This window comes from Sebastes umbrosus, chromosome 10, assembly GCF_015220745.1.
Source record: "Sebastes umbrosus isolate fSebUmb1 chromosome 10, fSebUmb1.pri, whole genome shotgun sequence".
Lineage (NCBI taxonomy): Eukaryota > Metazoa > Chordata > Actinopteri > Perciformes > Sebastidae > Sebastes > Sebastes umbrosus.
Window position 1 is genome coordinate 446,797 of NC_051278.1, and position 20,025 is coordinate 466,821.

At 40.1% G+C, this 20,025-nt stretch overlaps 1 protein-coding gene and 1 long non-coding RNA gene across 6 annotated transcripts in view; one reads left to right on the forward strand and one right to left on the reverse strand.

Annotated features, from left to right (window-relative positions):
- ugp2b (UDP-glucose pyrophosphorylase 2b) overlaps window positions 1-20,025 on the reverse strand; it is a 41,514-nt gene that overhangs the window by 3,478 nt on the left and 18,011 nt on the right. For all 5 annotated transcript variants that reach the window (XM_037781293.1, XM_037781292.1, XM_037781294.1 and 2 more), the window contains 5 exons: window positions 14,444-14,629; window positions 9,865-9,998; window positions 7,174-7,471; window positions 6,811-7,008; window positions 78-320 (listed from right to left, as the gene is read on the reverse strand). In XM_037781293.1, coding sequence (XP_037637221.1) covers window positions 78-320; window positions 6,811-7,008; window positions 7,174-7,471; window positions 9,865-9,998; window positions 14,444-14,629 — 1,059 coding nt within the window. The remainder of the gene's footprint in view (window positions 1-77; window positions 321-6,810; window positions 7,009-7,173; window positions 7,472-9,864; window positions 9,999-14,443; window positions 14,630-20,025) is intronic.
- LOC119495089 lies at window positions 4,092-4,591 on the forward strand. The gene is made up of 2 exons (XR_005208342.1): window positions 4,092-4,227; window positions 4,347-4,591. It is a non-coding gene; the product is annotated as an uncharacterized LOC119495089 (long non-coding RNA).

A 20,025-nucleotide genomic window follows, 5' to 3' on the forward strand; every position in this document is an offset into this window, starting at 1 on the left:
TGTTGCTCATGTTTTCCCCTGTTAATATATAATTATAATATATACTGTATAATGATAATAATAATAATAATAATGACCTTGGTGAAGGCGCTGCCCAGTTTGACGTGCGGCGTTGTGGGGAACTCTCTCTTGGGGCTCATGGTGAGAGAGCCGGCGTCCAGGCTGTACAGGTTGGACATGACCAGCAGCAGGTCCGACGTGGTCTTCACGGGCAGGAAGCGGCTGCGAGGCACGTTGATGCCCAGGGCGTGGTCGAAGCATTTGATGGCGGCGCCGACCGCCGTCTCCAGCTGGATGACGTTCTGCCCGCCGTCCAGCGTCTGTGACGACCAAAAGAAGAGAGGAGGGAGAACATTTAGGATGTTGTAGAAAAGTAAAATGTTTGTTGTTGCAGCGTTTCTCTCCTCATCCTCACTACATTCATTAAACACAAACACAGACATACAACCTCTGTACGTCACTGTAGAGTCATGATGCCAATAAAACAACTATTCCTTATATCTAAAACATCTGGGAGTCACACAAATATCTGTCGTCTCATTAGTTTAAAACCTCGTTTCTCCAAAGACGTCCAACATCCAGGACCTGGTCGTAGTTTACAGTTCCATCACTCAGCGTTCAGGAGTTTAATCCACGCTAACCCCGACCACCACATATCTAACTACTATTGGATGTAGGGCTGGGTGATACAGCCAAAATCCTCTATCATGATACACAGCAGGTCATCTCATATCTCCATAACGATATATATCATGATATACAGCAGGTCATCTCATATCTCCATAACGATATATATCATGATATACAGCAGGTCATCTCATATCTCCATAACAACACATATCATGATACACAGCAGGTCATCTCATATCTCCATAACGATATATATCATGATATACAGCAGGTCATCTCATATCTCCATAACAACACATATCATGATATACAGCAGGTCATCTCATATCTCCATAACAACACATATCATGATATACAGCAGGTCATCTCATATCTCCATAACGATATATATCATGATACACAGCAGGTCATCTCATATCTCCATAACGATATATATCATGATACACAGCAGGTCATCTCATATCTCCATAACGATATATATCATGATATACAGCAGGTCATCTCATATCTCCATAATGATATATATCATGATACACAGCAGGTCATCTCATATCTCCATAACGATATATATCATGATACACAGCAGGTCATCTCATATCTCCATAACAACACATATCATGATATACAGCAGGTCATCTCATATCTCCATAACAACACATATCATGATATACAGCAGGTCATCTCATATCTCCATAACGATATATATCATGATACACAGCAGGTCATCTCATATCTCCATAACGATATATATCATGATACACAGCAGGTCATCTCATATCTCCATAACGATATATATCATGATATACAGCAGGTCATCTCATATCTCCATAATGATATATATCATGATACACAGCAGGTCATCTCATATCTCCATAACGATATATATCATGATACACAGCAGGTCATCTCATATCTCCATAACAACACATATCATGATATACAGCAGGTCATCTCATATCTCCATAATGATATATATCATGATATACAGCAGGTCATCTCATATCTCCATAACAATACATATCATGATATACAGCAGGTCATCTCATATCTCCATAACGATATATATCATGATACACAGCAGGTCATCTCATATCTCCATAACAACACATATCATGATATACAGCAGGTCATCTCATATCTCCATAACGATATATATCATGATATACAGCAGGTCATCTCATATCTCCATAACAACACATATCATGATATACAGCAGGTCATCTCATATCTCCATAACGATATATATCATGATATACAGCAGGTCATCTCATATCTCCATAACAATACATATCATGATACACAGCAGGTCATCTCATATCTCCATAACAACACATATCATGATATAGCATGTTTTCTGGTAATTCAATAAATAAATAATCAATGTGAAATAACCACATGATAAAGCCTGTTTTTGTACAGTACTGTGTGAATTAAATACTTGACATGAAAAGTACTGAGTAGGAGCTATTTATTTGTTGTTTTACTAATAAGTAGAATTGATTGATTTATTATTCTAGATGTTTACTTTTATTAAGATTTTTGAGAGTGTTTTCTTTTGATAGTTATTTATATATATACATATATACAGTATAGATATATATATGTATATCTATACAGTATATACATATGTATATACTGTATATATATATACATATATGTGTGTATATATATACATATATACAGTATATATGTATATATACATATGTGTGTATATATATATATATATGTATATATATATGTGTGTATATATATATACACACATATATGTGTGTGTATATGTATATATATACTGTATATATATATATGTGTATATATATACATATATATATGTGTATATATATGTGTATATATATGTATATATATATGTGTATATATATGTATATTGGTATATTGGTATATATGGTATATTGGTATATATTGGTATATTGGTATATATTGGTATATTGGTATATATGGTATATTGGTATATTGGTATATTGGTATATATTGGTATATTGGTATATATGGTATATTGGTATATATTGGTATATTGGTATATTGGTATATTGGTATATATTGGTATATTGGTATATATGGTATATTGGTATATATGGTATATATGGTATATTGGTATATATGGTATATATGGTATATTGGTATATTGGTATATATTGGTATATTGGTATATATGGTATATTGGTATATATGGTATATATGGTATATTGGTATATTGGTATATTGGTATATATGGTATATTGGTATATATGGTATATTGGTATATATGGTATATTGGTATATATATGTATATTGGTATATATGGTATATCGGTATATATATATGTATATTGGTATATATGGTATATTGGTATATTGGTATATATGGTATATTGGTATATATATGTATATTGGTATATATGGTATATTGGTATATATATATGTATATTGGTATATATGGTATATTGGTATATTGGTATATATGGTATATATGGTATATTGGTATATATGGTATATTGGTATATATGGTATATATGGTATATTGGTATATTGGTATATATGGTATATTGGTATATATGGTATATATGGTATATTGGTATATATGGTATATTGGTATATATGGTATATTGGTATATATATGTATATTGGTATATATGGTATATTGGTATATATATATGTATATTGGTATATATGGTATATTGGTATATTGGTATATATGGTATATTGGTATATATGGTATATATGGTATATTGGTATATATGGTATATATGGTATATTGGTATATATATGTATATTGGTATATATGGTATATTGGTATATATATGTATATTGGTATATATGGTATATTGGTATATATATATGTATATTGGTATATATGGTATATTGGTATATTGGTATATATGGTATATATGGTATATTGGTATATATGGTATATTGGTATATTGGTATATATGGTATATTGGTATATTGGTATATATGGTATATTGGTATATATGGTATATATGGTATATTGGTATATATGGTATATATGGTATATTGGTATATTGGTATATATGGTATATTGGTATATATGGTATATATGGTATATTGGTATATATGGTTACGGTACAAGAATGTATCATGTGACCGTTTAGTGCTAATTAGCATGCTAACGAGCTAAGCTAACACGGTAACATTGTACCGTGTTAGCTTAGCCACTGTGAGCGTGATATAGCTAGCCTCTCTTCTGCTAGCTTCTAAAAGTTCCCGCACATTTGTCATCATCATCCAATCACAGCGCTCCAACAAACCAACCGCGGTCATCATCCAATCACAGCGCTCCAACAAACCAACCGCGGTCATCATCCAATCACAGCGCTCCAACAAACCAACCGCGGTCATCATCCAATCACAGCGCTCCAACAAACCAACCGCGGTCATCATCCAATCACAGCGCTCCAACAAACCAACCGCGGTCATCATCCAATCACAGCGCTCCAACAAACCAACCGCTGTCATCATCCAATCACAGCGCTCCAACAAACCGCGGGAGAATTAAACTAACCGGCGGTGAAGGAGGAGAAACGCCGGCTTTATCCAGATTTATCCAGCTCTATCTAAGGCCGACTGACTGGTCGACGGTACCGTGAGTATCCGGTTTATATTAATGTAAATAATCTCATATTTCTGAACTGTTATTTTAGTTATTTTAGTTATTTTAGTTATTTTAGTTATTTTAGTTATTTCTACTTTGACTTCCTGCAGTGTGTTTGTTTGTGACGGATCCGCGGTAAAACCCGGAGCGGAGTATTCAGGTGTATCTCTCTTTCTGTGGCTGTGTACTGGGCTGGACTGGACTGGAATAGACTGGACTGGATTAGACTGCACTGGACTGGACTGTTTTGGGTTGTGGGTAAAACAAAGTGGACTCCCTGCAGAGTGGACTGAACTCTGAACTCTGAACTCTGAGGCTGTGGGACTAACACATCAGATTAAATGCTCTTATTAGACGCTGAGGTGAGTTGTGATCTACTTGTTGTAGCAGTGACATATATTTCATTGCTACAGTACTGGGTGTCTGCTTTATTGTTTAGTACAGTTTAACTTAGGGGTGTCTGAAGTTTAGTGTGTTCAGGTAGAGTGAAGATGTCTCTGTTCGGAGCAGATTGTACACCGCTCTATACAGTATACTGTCTATACAGCCCATTGGTGGTCAAACTATACAAAAAAAGCAAACTTACAGAGACTTCAAGTTGCATATAATGATGCAATGAGAATATTACTGAAAAGACCGAGATGTTGCACTGCAAACATCGGTCTTAAGAAATCTCATGTTCTAATTGATATGCCGTCTAAATGACTCTGAGAATGACAGTGTCTTGCGGTTGTCTAACATCAGATTTAGCACTACACGGTACCAATCACAGCCGTGGAGCCATTGGTATAGTTCTTTATATGTAAGGTATGTATGTATAGATTTATATTTTTAATCTCTTTTAATCATGACTTTTTATTGTGCTTCTTGTATTATATGTAATGTCTTGTTTTTTTATCTCGACCTTAAGTCTGCAATAAAGTTTGAGTTGAATTGAATATACCAGTATTGACAATAACCACATACTTGTCCTCAAAAAATAAAGCGGGGGGTCCTCCCAGAAAACATTAGAGTTTTAGAGACTTTGTTTTCTGCAATCTGGTGACTTATGAAGAATTAAAATAACTAAATAATATGTTCACTGCAACAGCATTGCTTTGTTAAAAAGGCCTACTTTTAATTTTTAATCCTCAGGAAAGAAAACTGAATAATTGGCCCCTCTGGCGTGAACTTGTGTGAATCTCTGGTATAAACTAGGCTCATATTCATCAGTTTTCATTCATTCATCACCACTGATGTGCATCTCAAACTGCACCGCGGTGTCACGAACGCCTCTCCTCCGCTGGGAAAAGACATTTGGTGTAACTCTATTTCCGTCCGGGTGGAACCAGACGGGCTTATAGACGCCGTACAGCGCCAGAAACAGGTTGAGATAACAAAAAGGTGTGAAAAACGTGCCATAAATCTGGAGAAATACGGGAGGATTGTGAACCCGGGAGGGGAACCGGCAGAGGGTGAGGAAATTTGCGATTAATCAACATTAACTATTTGAATCATTTGACAGCCCTAGTAATAATATAATGATCTGCATATATCTACCAGAAGGACAACATTTACCACTTCATGGATGCTTTAGTCTTAAGTGCCTCTCAGTACTACGAGTGCACACAGTTTTTAACATGTAAGGGTCCACAGCGCTGTATAACAGGAATGGGCCCCTTTAACTCTGCAGCTCTCTCACCTAAATGGGACCACACACACACTTATGTAAAGCCACACAGCTCTGCACAGTTATCACCAGTTACATAACACTCGCTGTGTCACGCTGTGTGATCCTGTAGCCGAGGGCTGGAAAATTACATCTATAGGCCGAGAAAGCAATAATGGGAAATGGCTGAGGTTCAGCGGTGAATTTATTACGCTGGTTGCAGATTAGCATTCCCCTGAGGCGGCGCTGAGGAAGAGAGGAGGCACAGCGTGTTGCCTCTGAGGAAGCACAACCAAAATAACATCAAGTCACATCACGTCAAAATGTGTGTGCTTTGGAGGCAATAAAGGACAAACATGCATAATCCTTGAACAAATCATGCTAATCCACATCAGGACTCAAACCTTTCCTTCATATTATGTCAAACAGCTGCTGCCTAACTCTTCTTTTAATTTATTCAAATGTCTATAATGTTTTGTGAACAGTTTTTTTCACTTATGTTTGATTGAAAGACAACTTATAATTATAATAATAATTATATATATATTTTTGTTTGCTGGATAATAAATGTAACAAATACTTCCTGACCATGATCCTGATATATTTGACTTCAGGACATCTCTGACTACATACATGCTGAAAATCAATCACTTTTACTGGATTCATTTAGAGATTTTTCAAATTAAAAGTCCGTAGAAGTGTAAGATTCAACTTTTTATCCATAGTCTAGTGTTAAAAAAGTTAACAGAAATCGCAATAAATCATAATATTGAATTGCAATCGGCACCCAGGTATCGTGATAGCATGGAATCAGGAGATAGGTGTATCGTCCCGGCCCTGTTACCTACCCAACGGACCGTTAACAGAATAGTTGAATATTCGGGTCCGGCGCTTTGACTGTATTGTTGAGTGTCCTCTCCACTCACCTTGGGGTTGACTATAATCTCCAGGTCCATCGCCTTCTGCTCCTGCAGCCTCTTGATAGCAGCCAGAGAGATCCACAGGTTGTTGGTGTTGAAGATCTTGAACTTGGAAACAGATTTGAATTCGTCCACGTGGGCTTTGGGCACCTGGGCGATCTCCAGCAGACGCAGTTTTCCTTCGTACTGGATCAGCGTGCCGCCCTGAAACACCAGTCATCTGTTTTACAACATGTGATGGACGGACTCCAAAGGTGCAATATAGTTTTTATAATGCCACTGCATGGTATTAATAATACAGTTTGGTTGGTGTTAGTCATTTTCCACCCTGCTAGAACTAAAAGCAAAGCAACCTCCTCCTCCACGTACCTTGACGTCGGCGCGCGTCTTGTCCGTCACCTCCATGATGAACTCGCAGCGCTTGCCGTTGGGCTGGCTGACCAGGTGGTGCAGGATGTGCAGGTCGACGGTGGCTCCCAGGTTGTCGATGTTGGACACGAAGATGTACTCCTTTCCCTGCGCGATCAGCTGGTCCAGCAGGCCCGAGTTGTAGAAGCTGGCATAGATGTCGCCGTGTCCCGGAGGGTACCAGCCTTCTGCGCTTTGACCCGTCCTGCTCAAGTTGGTGGACACGGGGAGGAGGGACTCTTTGTTGACGCGAGGGTACCTGGATAGAAAATAACAAGATCAGACGTCGTGTTTTTATACCCCGCCCCCGCGACAACGTAGTCGGGGGTATATAGCGCTCCGCGTGTCCTTTCGTCCTTCTGTCCGTCCGTTGCCCAACATTTTTAAACTCTGAAACTATTTAACTTAGGAACTTAAACTTTGGTATGATGGTTGACAGATTGGTCTAGTTGTGCCTTTTGAGTGGGTTATCTAGCTAGCTGTCATACCAGTTTGTGGAGAAAAGTAAAAAAAAAATCCCCCCAAAAAATCCAAAAAATGGCTGAAAAATGTGCTTAAAATTGTCTAGAAATAGTTGAAAAAATTTCTGAAAAAGTAAAAAAAAAAAAACAGTCTTAAAAAAAGTCAGACAAATGTCTGGAAAAGTCAGAGATAAAGTAGAAAACATGTCCAAATGAAAATCTGAAAAAGGTCCAAAACATGTAAAATAAAATAATAAAAAAAAAATACAAAATTGCTGAAATTGTCTACAAAAAAGTTTAAAAAAGTTTAAAAGAAAATCAGAAAAAAGCCCAAAAATGTCTGTAAAAGTCAGAAATTAAGTAAAATACACTGTGAAAAATGTAAAAAAAAAAAAATGAAAATCTGAAAAAGGTCCAAAAAATGTAAAAAAATAAATAAAAAAAAGTCTGGAAAATGTCTGAAAAAAAATGTATTAAAAAAATGTGGTAAAATTGTTTACAAAAAAGTTGAAAAATTCCCCAAAAAGTCAGAAATTAAGTAAAATACACGTCCAAATGAAAACCTCAAAAAGGTCCAAAAAATGTAAAAAAGAAAGAATGAAAGAAAGTTAGAAAAATGTCAGAAAAATGCGAAAGAAAGGCAGAAAAATGTCCCAAAAAAGTCAGTAATTGTGGTTGTGGAGCTTTTTATCTCTAAAAAGGCAGATGTGATTATTAGTTTATAAACAAACATTCAGCTGGACGATAACTCAATATCATAATGTATTTGTCTGTTCACCATCTGGTAGTGGGTGGGGTCATTTCACATCAGGACGTGTGCATATATGAGGAATTTGTCTCTGGACTCTATCTGTTCTATCTGCTGAATGTTCCACTCTGCTCACCAGCTAGTTGTAAAATAAAGACCAGACGAACTGATTAACAGCAGAGGTGTAAATCTCAGTCTGCACATGTTAAAGAGATAAACGGAGATAAACGGCACAAAGACCAAACGCTTTGTTTGAGATCTCTTTGTTCCACATCATCTGAGTTAAAGCCGTGGAAACTCAGTGACTGAGTAACATGCCAAGTGCCATGTGAATTCCTTCTTCTCGTATCACTGCAGGACTTCAAACAGCACCGTCAGGGAGCAAAGTTTTAAAGGTGAGGCAACGAGCCAGAGAGCCCGGCGTGGCTGTGAGCATTAAGGTGATCAAAGTGTCTGTCAGAGGGATCTGCTTCAGGTTGACTTAACAAACCTCGTCATGTTTCTGGCAGTTAGTCAGGATATTACAGGTGGTCAGGGGAGAGGAGCGGAGGTCCAGCTGATGATTCAGATGACTGCTTCTGATATGAGCTCATAGACTTCAAAGGTTTTATGTCCGATATGTAGATAACGTTAAAATGATCGAGGTCGTGTCCACATGACCCGGGAACATTTTGTTATGTTTTTCCCTTTCTTGGATCCAGAATGTGCCGAAGAAGGAACAGTTCCTTCCAGGGTACAAAATGAACATTACGTCTTATCAAAGAATCAGTTTCAGTACCAGGAACCGCTGAGATGTTCACTGATCTCAGCAGTCAATTTTCTTTTCCTCATGCCTCCTCTTTAAAGGTCCCATATTGTAAAAAAAGTGAGATTTCCATTTCTTTTATATCATGAAGCAGGTTTAAGTGATATATAAATACTGTGAAACTATCAAAACGCTCAATCCACAGAGAAACACCCACAGCCCGTATTCAGAAACTCTGCTTTTGAAACAAGCCGTCAGGATTTCTGTCCATTTGTGATGTCACAAATACAGTATACAATATTTAGACCCATTTCACAGTTTTAAACGTAAACATACTAAATGTGACGAAAGGTTAACATCACGCTGCCGTAAAGTGGTATCGGTGCCGTTGTATCGGACCCGTTTTGCGAGTACGAGTACATGAGCACAGTATCGGACCCGATACCCGATACTAGTATCGGTATCAGTGTATCCCTAATCCCAAATGTTTCCAATGATTTTGAAACAGAGAAATCTGTAATTTGAATGAAGGTAACGGTCCGTTTCATCTGGTCGCCTGTCAGTGGCGTCATATCTCCTTTAGTGCTTCAGCGTCGTGGTTTGCTCGGTCACTCAGCATGTACTTGGCGTGTTGTTAGCGTGTTGGTTTGCTCGGTCACTCAGCATGTACTTGGCGTGTTGTTAGCGTGTTGGCTCACCTGCTCTGGTTGAAGGTGTGTATCTTGACGCGGTGGTGTGTGTACTTCTGCAGGATCTTCTTGGTGTCTTCGTCCGTGTTGAAGGAGTTCATGAGGACCAGCGGCACGTCTGTGTTGTACGTCTTATTCAGGTGCTGTTCAGGGACAATCAGAAAAAACAAACATTCAGCTTCATTTACCCAGCGGAGACGGACTGAGAGAGTTTATAACGTCCTGTAGAGTTACAGTTAGATCTTTATGTGACCAGATGGGCTGCTGCTGTAATGCTATTGATGTGTTACTGTAAGGAAATACAACATGGGACGGTGTACAGATATAATAATAATGACTTGATATATAGATGGTTAATTTAATCTATAATAATACACCATAATATATTAGTTGATTTATATTTTGTATTAATAATCTCAATCTGTAAAGTAAAATAACACGTAAAATTACTATTTATAATATTACGACTTTTTTCTCGTAATATTACAACTTTATTTTCTTAAACTTCTGACTTCATTCTTGTAATATTACAACTTTTTTTTCTTATAAAGTTATGATTTTATTCTTGTAATATTACAACTTTATTTTCTTAAACTTCTGACTTTATTCCCGTAATATTACAACTTTTTTTCTTATAAAGTTATGATTTTATTCTTGTAATATTACAACTTTATTTTCTTAAACTTCTGACTTTATTCTCGTAATATTACAACTTTTTTTCTCTTAATATTACAACTTTTTTTCTCATAAAGTTATGTCTTTATTCTCATATTACGACTTTTTTTCACGCTAAACGCTCAATATGTGATGAAGTCTTCCGGAGAACAACAGCCCGATAACAGACGATAACTTATTTAATTAAGTGTGTGATTAGAATGAAAACAAAAGGAGGGAAATAACACCTGAGGAGAGATTCAAACCAAGATAAGAGGAAATTAAAGTCGATGTGAGAAAGTTGCTAAAGAGTTGAGTTTCCAGCCTGTGACAGAACCAGGAATGATTAGTAATCTTAGTTTCCTTTAATAACCAGGATGGGTGTCGGCTGGCCGCCTGCTTTATGTAAACCAACATAACCAATACAACATCTACAAGAGTTAAACCAACCTCCCCACACCTTTCTGTGACGGTACTTCAGGATGTCAAAGACTTTTAGAAAACTCCTCCCAGCGCTCACACACACATCATAATGCAAACTAATTAAAAACACCAGTGTGTAGTCAGTGGGTGTGTGGAGAGGCAGGAGGACAGGAGAGGAAACAACCAGAGCCATTCATCTATAGGAAACACGTAATAAGTTATTATGAAACTATTATTACGGCCCTGTTTCCCAGAGTAGACGTGTTTCTTTTAAACGGTTGAATTTAACCCTCTGAGACCCGCGATCAGACTTAACTGTCTTTCAGAGGCTCTAGTAGGTTCAGGTTCGTAATATTACCACTTTCTTTTCTCATAAACTTCTGATTTTATTCTCATTAAATTACTACTTTATTCTCGTAAAGTTATGACTTTATTCTCGTAATATTACGACTTTTTTCTTCAGTCTCCCACAGCGTCTCCTCTCTGTGTTTCCTCTCAGCGTTCAGGTCCATAATAAATCTGCATGAGGGGCGTTGTCTCACAGGAGAGCCGGTGAGGGGTCTGTGGTCGGGGGTCGGGGGTCGGTGGTCGGGGGTTGGTGTGTTTACGGGATCCATTTTCTCTCGTTGTAAATGGGCCGATTCAGTCAGGAGGTAATCTGAGCAGACCTGAGCAGTAAATGGAGAGCAGTGACTCGGACACAGGGAGCAGTGTGTGCTGCGAGGAGAGGAGAGCGGCGTCCCAGGAGGCCGTTATGAAACGCACACAAACACCACCCCCCCATATAAACTCAATTACACAGCACTGTACACAGCAACGCTCTGCATCTTTATAGAGAGGCAAAGTCCCTCCGTGGACCAACAGAGGACCGGTAGTCAATGGAGAGAGACAATTCTCCTTAACATCTGTAAACACCTTTTACCACTTGAGAAATGATAAAAAATAAATGATCAATAATCCCTCCAAAATACTGCATGTGATTATCATAAAGTGGGCATGACTGTAAAGGGGAGACTCGTGGGTACCCATAGAACCCATTTACATTCACTGATCTGGAGGTCAGAGGTCAAGGGACCCCTTTGAACATTTTTCCTCGCTAAAATTTTGCTTAAGTTTGGAGTGTTTTTAACCTCCTTTTTGTACTGTTTTCGGACATTTTTTGGAAAATTTTCCGACAAATTTTTGGACTTTTTTTCCAGACCTTTTTTTTTTTTTTTTTTTTTTTAACTTTTTTCGAAAATTTATTGGACTTTTCTTTGACATTTTTTGGACATTTTCAGATATTTTTAGACTTTTAAGTGGGCATGTCTGTAAAGGGGAGTCTCGTGGGTACCTATATAACCCATTTACATTCACTGATCTGGAGGTCAGAGGTCAAGGGACCCCTTTGAACATGGACATGACAGTTTCTCCTCTCCAACATTTAGTTTAAGTTTGGAGCGTTATTTAGACTCCTTCATGACCAGCTAGTCTGACATGATACCAGTATCTTCACTCTGAACCTGCTACTGCCTCTGAAAGACAGTAAAGCGGGTCTGGATCGGGTTAATATGTGATTCTTTATTTAATGAATCACTCGTACTGCTGATGAAGGCAATAAGTATGTATTTTATGTCTTGATGTACGATCCGGCACAAATAACCACAACCCCCCTTCAGTCAGCACACAGCCTTTTTCCTGCCAAACCCACAGACCTGCACACGCAAACAGATCCTCTTTCACTACAACCCCCCAAAAAATGCACGTCTCTCCCATGGCGCCTCCGATACATAAAGTCATAGCAGCTTCAGAGCCTGCAGGATGATTCACATAGAAAAGGAAGCAGTCATATGCTTGTAATTTTGTGAATATAAGAAAACCAGAGGAGGGGGGGGGGGGGGGGGGGGGGGGGGGGGTTTCTCTGAATCCTCTTTCTTTCAGTACTTTTCCATCTCGGGGTAACAAAAGCCTTCTGTCTGAGAGACACACACTACTCAAACATCTCTACAACAGAGTATTACATCAGACAATCACTTCCTGCTCCCGCGCTCCACCTATTCTGACATCACAGACACATCACGTGTGCTGGCATTGCAGCCGGCTGAGTGAGGCAACACCACCTTTTACTGTAACTGTCCATCTGCTGCCAAACCTGATGATGTGTAGGAGGATGTCTGCCAGATGTGGTTGTGAGAGAAAAGAGAAACTAACCGACGGACTGTGAAGAGTTCAAATTAAAGCTTTTATCCACAGATGGATGAACGGGCCGAGGAGGGACGTCTCATGATAGAAAAACATTCAAAACAACCAACTAAAGAAACATTAAGTGGTGGACACACTGCCCGCTATTTTATAGAATAGAAGGCTCGCCTATTTTTCAGGCGAGCTGCTCGTGTCTCAGCAGCAACAGACAGTGAAGGTGATCTATTGACAGTATATTATCATCATATCAGCTACATAATACAGTTTACATGTCTGGACATCTGTAGAATATGTCACAGACAGTGAAAGTGATCTAGTGACTGTATATTAACTTCATACCAGCAAGACTTTACTGCAGTTTCGAGGTTGTTACGGAGATGAAAAAAAGTAAAGACTTATTTTTAAATCAACACTTCCTGCTTTCATTTCAAAATAAAAGCGGGTTTTCTTTGCACAGAATTCCTTCATTTGTTAACACGAGGCTTTTATTCTGAAATATGTGCCGGACAGTGATGTAGAACAAGCAGTGACTTGGAAAGCATCATAAATGAATATAGTACGAAGTTTTTTTTGTGGATTATTACTATTATTTACTAATTACCACACGTTTCTGAACCTTTCTCTGTCTAAAATAAATATAAATTATATTTATCATGAAGTTAAATGGCCATTAAAAGGCAAACTCTATGTAGAAAGAAAGTGCTGACAGCAGCAGCAGAAACACAGCTGACAGGCAGCTGACACGCTGCCAACTCGAGTCTAGTGTGAACACCAGACTCCTGCATCACGCAGCCACCACGCGACGCAGCCGCCACGCGATGCAGCCGCCATGCGCTCCTGACGTTGGTAGTGTGCCCACCACTTTAGACAGTCAGGGTTTAGGAGTCACGGCTGCCTGAACGTATCCATCATTTCTTCTACAATAAAGATCCATAAAGAGTTTATTTGGTTCTTATGTCTGAATTAAATTCATGTTTTCTCCAGTGAGGTTTGGTGACAGAAGGGAATATCTACTCTAAACCCAGCGTATGATCCTCCACCGACTCCTACATGGAAGTCTTGTAGAGGCAGACCTGATCTGTTTCCAGATTATTGATATGGTGGCTTATATTATTATTTATTTTATTATTTTATATGGTTATTGTATCAAATAAGTGATAATATGTCAATATTAGCCGAAATAGGGAACCTCTGCTGCAATAAAAAGCTCACGAGTGAAGACATCTTTCAAAATGCCTGATGGCAACCTTCAACATGATGTCATTTTACATATAAATCCTTCTAATCTCCAAGGCTCTTCTTAAAGTGTAGCACTGATATGTTTCCGTACCTCTATCTGCTGCACGGTGAGGTCCAGGAAGGTGTTCTCGTTGCGGACACTGATCAGGCTCTTGGGGCCCTTACATCCCATGCTGGTGCCCAGGCCTCCGTTCAGCTTCACCACCACCAGCTTGTTCAGGCAGTCGGCCACGTTGTCCGGCAGTCCTCGGCCAGCGATCTTATCGTAGGGCTGGATCTGGAGGGAGAGGGAGAACAGAGAAGTCAGAGAAACCAACAACTCTACTCTTATACTCTAAACTGCACTTCCTGTCAATCAACAGTGTTTATGGTCATTTGATGTAGGGATGCACCGATACCACTTTATTCAGACCGAGTACAAGTACTTCCATTTGGGTTCTCTCTGATACCGAGTACCGATATGAGTACTTCTCTGTGTCTAAAGAGCCTCGTTAACAGCCAGCTGGAGGGTGTGAGCGACACACGGCAGGCTGGGGATCCCCGCATACGAGGCGGTGCGCCTCCACCGGCTCTAGGTCGGCTTGGAAAGGCTCGGGGAGAAGGTGCTTCACAGGGCCGTGGCTAAAGCGTCACCGGGGCGGACTGTCCTCAGGGCGGGGCTCAGCCCACGTAAAAGGCGCCAGGGGTCTGCGGCGATGTCGGCAACCCACCCGACCCGTCTTGAAACACGGACCAAGGAGTCTAACGTACCCGCGCGCCAGCCGAGGTGGGATCCCAACACCACCGGCCCGGCTCGGCCGCACCGTCGCGGAGGTGGAGCGTGAGCGTGCGATAAGACCCGAAAGATGTTGACGAGAGGTTAACGTCACGCTGCCGTAAAGTGGTATCGGTGCCGTTGTATCGGAGCCGTTTTGCGAGTACATGAGCAAAGTATCGGACCCGATACCTGATACTGGTATCGTATCGGTGCATCCCTAGTTTGATGTCTACATTTCTTGGATTTTAATGCTTATTGCATTAGTCATGTTTTTTACCTGGAAACCCCAAAGAAGAAGAAGAAGAATGGTGCAGATAATTAATTACGAGGGCTTAATGCACAACACGGCTGTTTCAGAGTTTCAGAGTCTTCAGCACTTCTGCTGGCGAGGCTGCAGAAACCACAGTATGGTGTGTTACCGGGTCAACACTAGAGCTCACACATCTCTTATTCACACATCATTTATCAACTCTATCAATCTGCCACAGAGCAGGAAGGATATGAAAGGAGGAAACAACAGAACTATTAACATTTCTTTTAAACCAGGGACACCGGTTTGATTAGATTCACAGGAAGGTCGTCTTCAACTTAAAAGTAAAACAGTAGCAGGATGCGTTGATTTCCCGCTCGCTGTCCTCGTGTTTCTCCTCAAGTTTCATTCAGCTTCACTGAATTTCATTCTTTCGGTTAAATGTTAAAAAGCAGAAGCATCCAGGAAGAAGTTACAACGGCTTTCTGTTGTGAGGAAGTGGGTCAGTGTGTATTGTAATTTCATATTCTGATTTCTGTTAACCTTTTTACAACTAGACCATGAAGGGAACAAGTTGAATCTGACACTTCTAGAGACTTGAACTTTGTAAAATCTCTCAGCATGTATGTAATCAGAGATGCCCTGAAGTCAAATATATCAGGATCATTGTCAGGAAGTATTTATTATCCAGCAACCCAAAACTCAAAGAATAAAGACGTTTCCCTCTCAGATTAGTGGTATTTTCTTTTTAATTTATAATGTTTTATACTTCTGGTGAATATAATCCATCAATCTGATTTCCATAGATGTATTTTGTATATACAGTTCCCTTTGTTAACACCTTATTTTGAAAAGCGGACGTAGTCCCATGTGTCTACTTCCTCTAACTTCTCCAAGGTGGTCTCTAGCTCTCCCGTCAGCTCCGTTCTCTTTATCCATCCATGGTCAGCTCCATCGGGGCCGTTTCAATGCAGAGAACACAATGTCAGTATCTGGGTGCTTTACAGTCGTAGCGTCGGCCCATTTGACCACGGAGACGAGAGCGTCATATTTCGGACATATTTTGGCATTTTTTCCCGCCTTTTTCTGACACATTTCAGCTTTTTCTGACTTTTTTCAGCCTTCGTTCTGATTTATTTTCTGACATATTTTGGCCTTTTTTAGAAGTTAGCGTGCAGCTTTAGCTCTGCTCTGTCTAGCTCTGCTTTTCCTGTCAATGTGTGAAATCCAAAGTGTTTCCATCCTTTACTGGATGTGTAGTGTTTACCACGCTGGATTTAACATGGGAGGGTGTAGGTCGTATCCACGCTGACCCTCCAACGGTTTAGACTCTCTGAGGTTTATTTTGGTTGACGGATATGGAACGAATATGACGTCACGTTACTCAGACTACCACAATAAAAGCGTCCTTCTACCTCCACATAGACTCAGATGAAGCAAATAAACCAATTCTGGCATTAAAACATCTATTTAGAATTTTCCCCCGCCTCTATGAGTTTGCCTTCACTCTTAAAATATAAATAAATGTGTCAGTGATTGTGTGCGTGATGATGGTGTGTATGTGTTAGGAAGTGAAAAAGGTCAGGAGGTCATCCTGTGTCCTTTCCGCCATCACCAATCAGTGACAGCAGAAACACAGCAGACGTCCTGATGGAAACAGACGGTCTCTCCTCTGATCACCACGGAGGACAAACGATGTTTCATGGTCGAAAGATGTAAAATGTGTTAACTGACCTTTTTCCACCAAAGTTAGCGTGTAAATGTGAGTTTTTAAACACGGGAAAACACGCTAAAAATAGGCGATAGACTCCTTTCCCATTGTGAGTAGATTAGTGTGCACTTCTGTGTTTTTTCTGGTCATGAACACGCTGGAAAACAGGGTTAGTAAAATACCTGTTATTTATTGGGTCAAACTTTCAAACCAGAGTTGGTGATTGTTGGAACAGTGGAAAGACGAACAAAGGCGTTTTTGATGAGTCTGAATGATGTGTTTTACAACGATCAGCGAGGGAAAATGACTGTTTCTGTCAATGGAGTCTGGTGGCTTTGAGGAGCGTATATAACGTCTGTTTCTTTTCAAGTCTAAAGTGAGTTAAGAGTTTATTTCAACCAAACCAGAGTTGGTGATTGTTGGAACAGTGGAAAGACGAACAAAGACGGTTTTGATGAGTTTAATTTTGTTTACGGATCGATGACCGGTGCTCTTCCTTGGGGCTTTATACATCTATGCCATGGACTCATTGGTGGTTTTCAGTCCATAATGGCGGCAGCACTACCGCAGCGCCATCTAGTAGCTGGACTTTCGCCTCTTTGCTTCTCGACTCTCTGACTACAGCGGTGGCTGACTCAGATCCCTGCAGGTACTGGTAAATAGTATAGGAAGGAATGTGTGAGGAAAATGTTTTTCAGCTGGGATCCCCATCCTACCCCTGCACCCCCGCAGTTCAACAGCTTCCCCTACCAGATGTTCAGAGGAGGGGAGGGTTGCTACTGCAACACAACACTCAGCGGCCTGCAGGGAACTCCTCTATGACCACACAGCTGGATCCTAATCATCATTACTATTATTATGAGCCATCACTTCCACTCCTGTCTACTCCGTATTTACTATCTACTCTCTCTGACTGACGGAGGGAGGGAGCTCCACGTTTAACAGCCCAGCCGGGGATTATAGTTTTGACTCAGATGCAGCAGCCCTCATAGTAAGCAGCAGCGGGGTGCAGTAGGAGATAGTTAAGATGTTTGTGTGTGTGACAGGTATTTTAAAGATTTGCCTATTACTGTCAGGAGGGGGAGGAGTGGATTAACCTGCTCTGTGAGTTTCAGGGGAGACTTGTTCTCATTCCTGTAATAATCTGAGATCTTTATGCTGTAAATGAACGCCTGTCTGCTCAAAATACTGTTTACAGAGCTGACGGTGAAACAGGTGAAACAAACAGCAGACTGCACGTATGCAGAGGACCATGTTTAATATGAAACTTCTCCCAGCATCCATCCTGTCAATCTATTCAAATATGAATTAATCGCACCATTTTGTATCTGTTCAAAATGTTCCTTAAAGGGAGATGTGTCAGTACAGACTACATGCCGTAATGTGACACGCCAAAAACAAGAACAGCGTGTTTATCACACGCTTTTGTCTCGCTCATTATCGTGTCATTCATACGCATTTTAGTGCGACTGGGCTGTAATTCATCAGGTTACAGCACCGAGTGCCTCGATGGTACGATGCAAGTCTTAGTGGCTGCAGGAGAAGTTTTACTGTCTTTAGTAGAATTATTACAGGAAGGACACCAAGTCTTCCCTGAGACGTACAGAGCAGGTAAATCCACTCTTCCTGCCAGGTGTACAACTTAATTACAAACCGGTCGCACTAAAATGCGTATTAATGACACGATAATGAGCGAGACAAAAGCGTGTGATTAAAACCGCTGTTCTTGCTTTTGGCGTGTCACATGTACGGCGTGTAGTCTATACTGACTGTGATGTAAATGCATCCACGTGAAGATGCTGAAACAAGCCCTGATGGAGGGTGAGGGGGTGCTGGACGGGTCCAACAAACACAGGACTTTCAACCAGGAGGCCGCTGTTTGTTTTGGATGTTGCCAAGTCACACGTTTTTTTTGTGATGTTTGTCAGGTGTTTTCCATGCTTAGGGTACGTTGTTTCCGTACGTATTTTGTTTGGGGGAGGATTGTGAATCCAGCGTCTGTCTGTGGTTGTTAAAATGTTTAGTTTATTTTTCTTTACTCTCACTCTCTGCAACAGGATGCTGCCAGATGATGCATCTTCCCCTCTTCCCCTCACTTCTCTCTCTCATTACTGTCCTTTTCTGTTTCACTTAATGTTCCCTGTTTCAACACTTTCCTCTCCAACGCTCTAACCTCCTCTCTTTATGTAACTCTCTCTCCCTCCATCTTTAATCTTCTCCATCTCTCTCCAGCTTCTGTAAAAGTAAATGAGGTGTCTCAGAATTGGGGAGTGATGCAGTTACTCTTCTCTCGCTCCAGCCTGAGGAGGAGAAGACAGATCCAGCTTTGTGTTGGTGTGTTTGGTGACAGCGTCCGGTGCCAGACGAGCAAACTGAGGACGGTTTGTCAGCGTTCAGTGAGACAGAACCAAACATGGCCGACAAACGGCAGGCATAGCAACATCTCTGGCACCAAACCGGCTGAACCGGTGAGATTTCTCTGGAAAGACTATTTGGACCACATGTTGTATTTTCCCAACAGGAAGTGGAAACATCCTGCAAAGTGTTGCTTGTTTTAACCGGCCGTGTGGACAACTGGGAATGTCAGGAATTTCAGGTTTCCTCCGTTGAGCACACCTTAGAGAAGTATACAGTAGTTCATGTGTGTTGCAGCAGCGCAACGTGCACAACGGCTGTGTGAAAGTAAATATAGATCAGTTTCATTTTCACCTTTTCAGGCCTCTGAAAATCCTTCAAATTTAAACAATCTGAGAGGGAAAAACATGTTTTAGTTGCGGTTCATTGTTGATATTAAAGATACAAGCAGACAAATCAAAAAGGTTCTTTTAAAAAGTCAATAGAGAAGATGAATCTTAGCACAGTGGAAACTCCACACGGGCCTTTAGACACATGGTTCTTATGTGTGAGCTTCTGTCACATGACATTTAATGATATATAATGTTATGTTAAATGCTC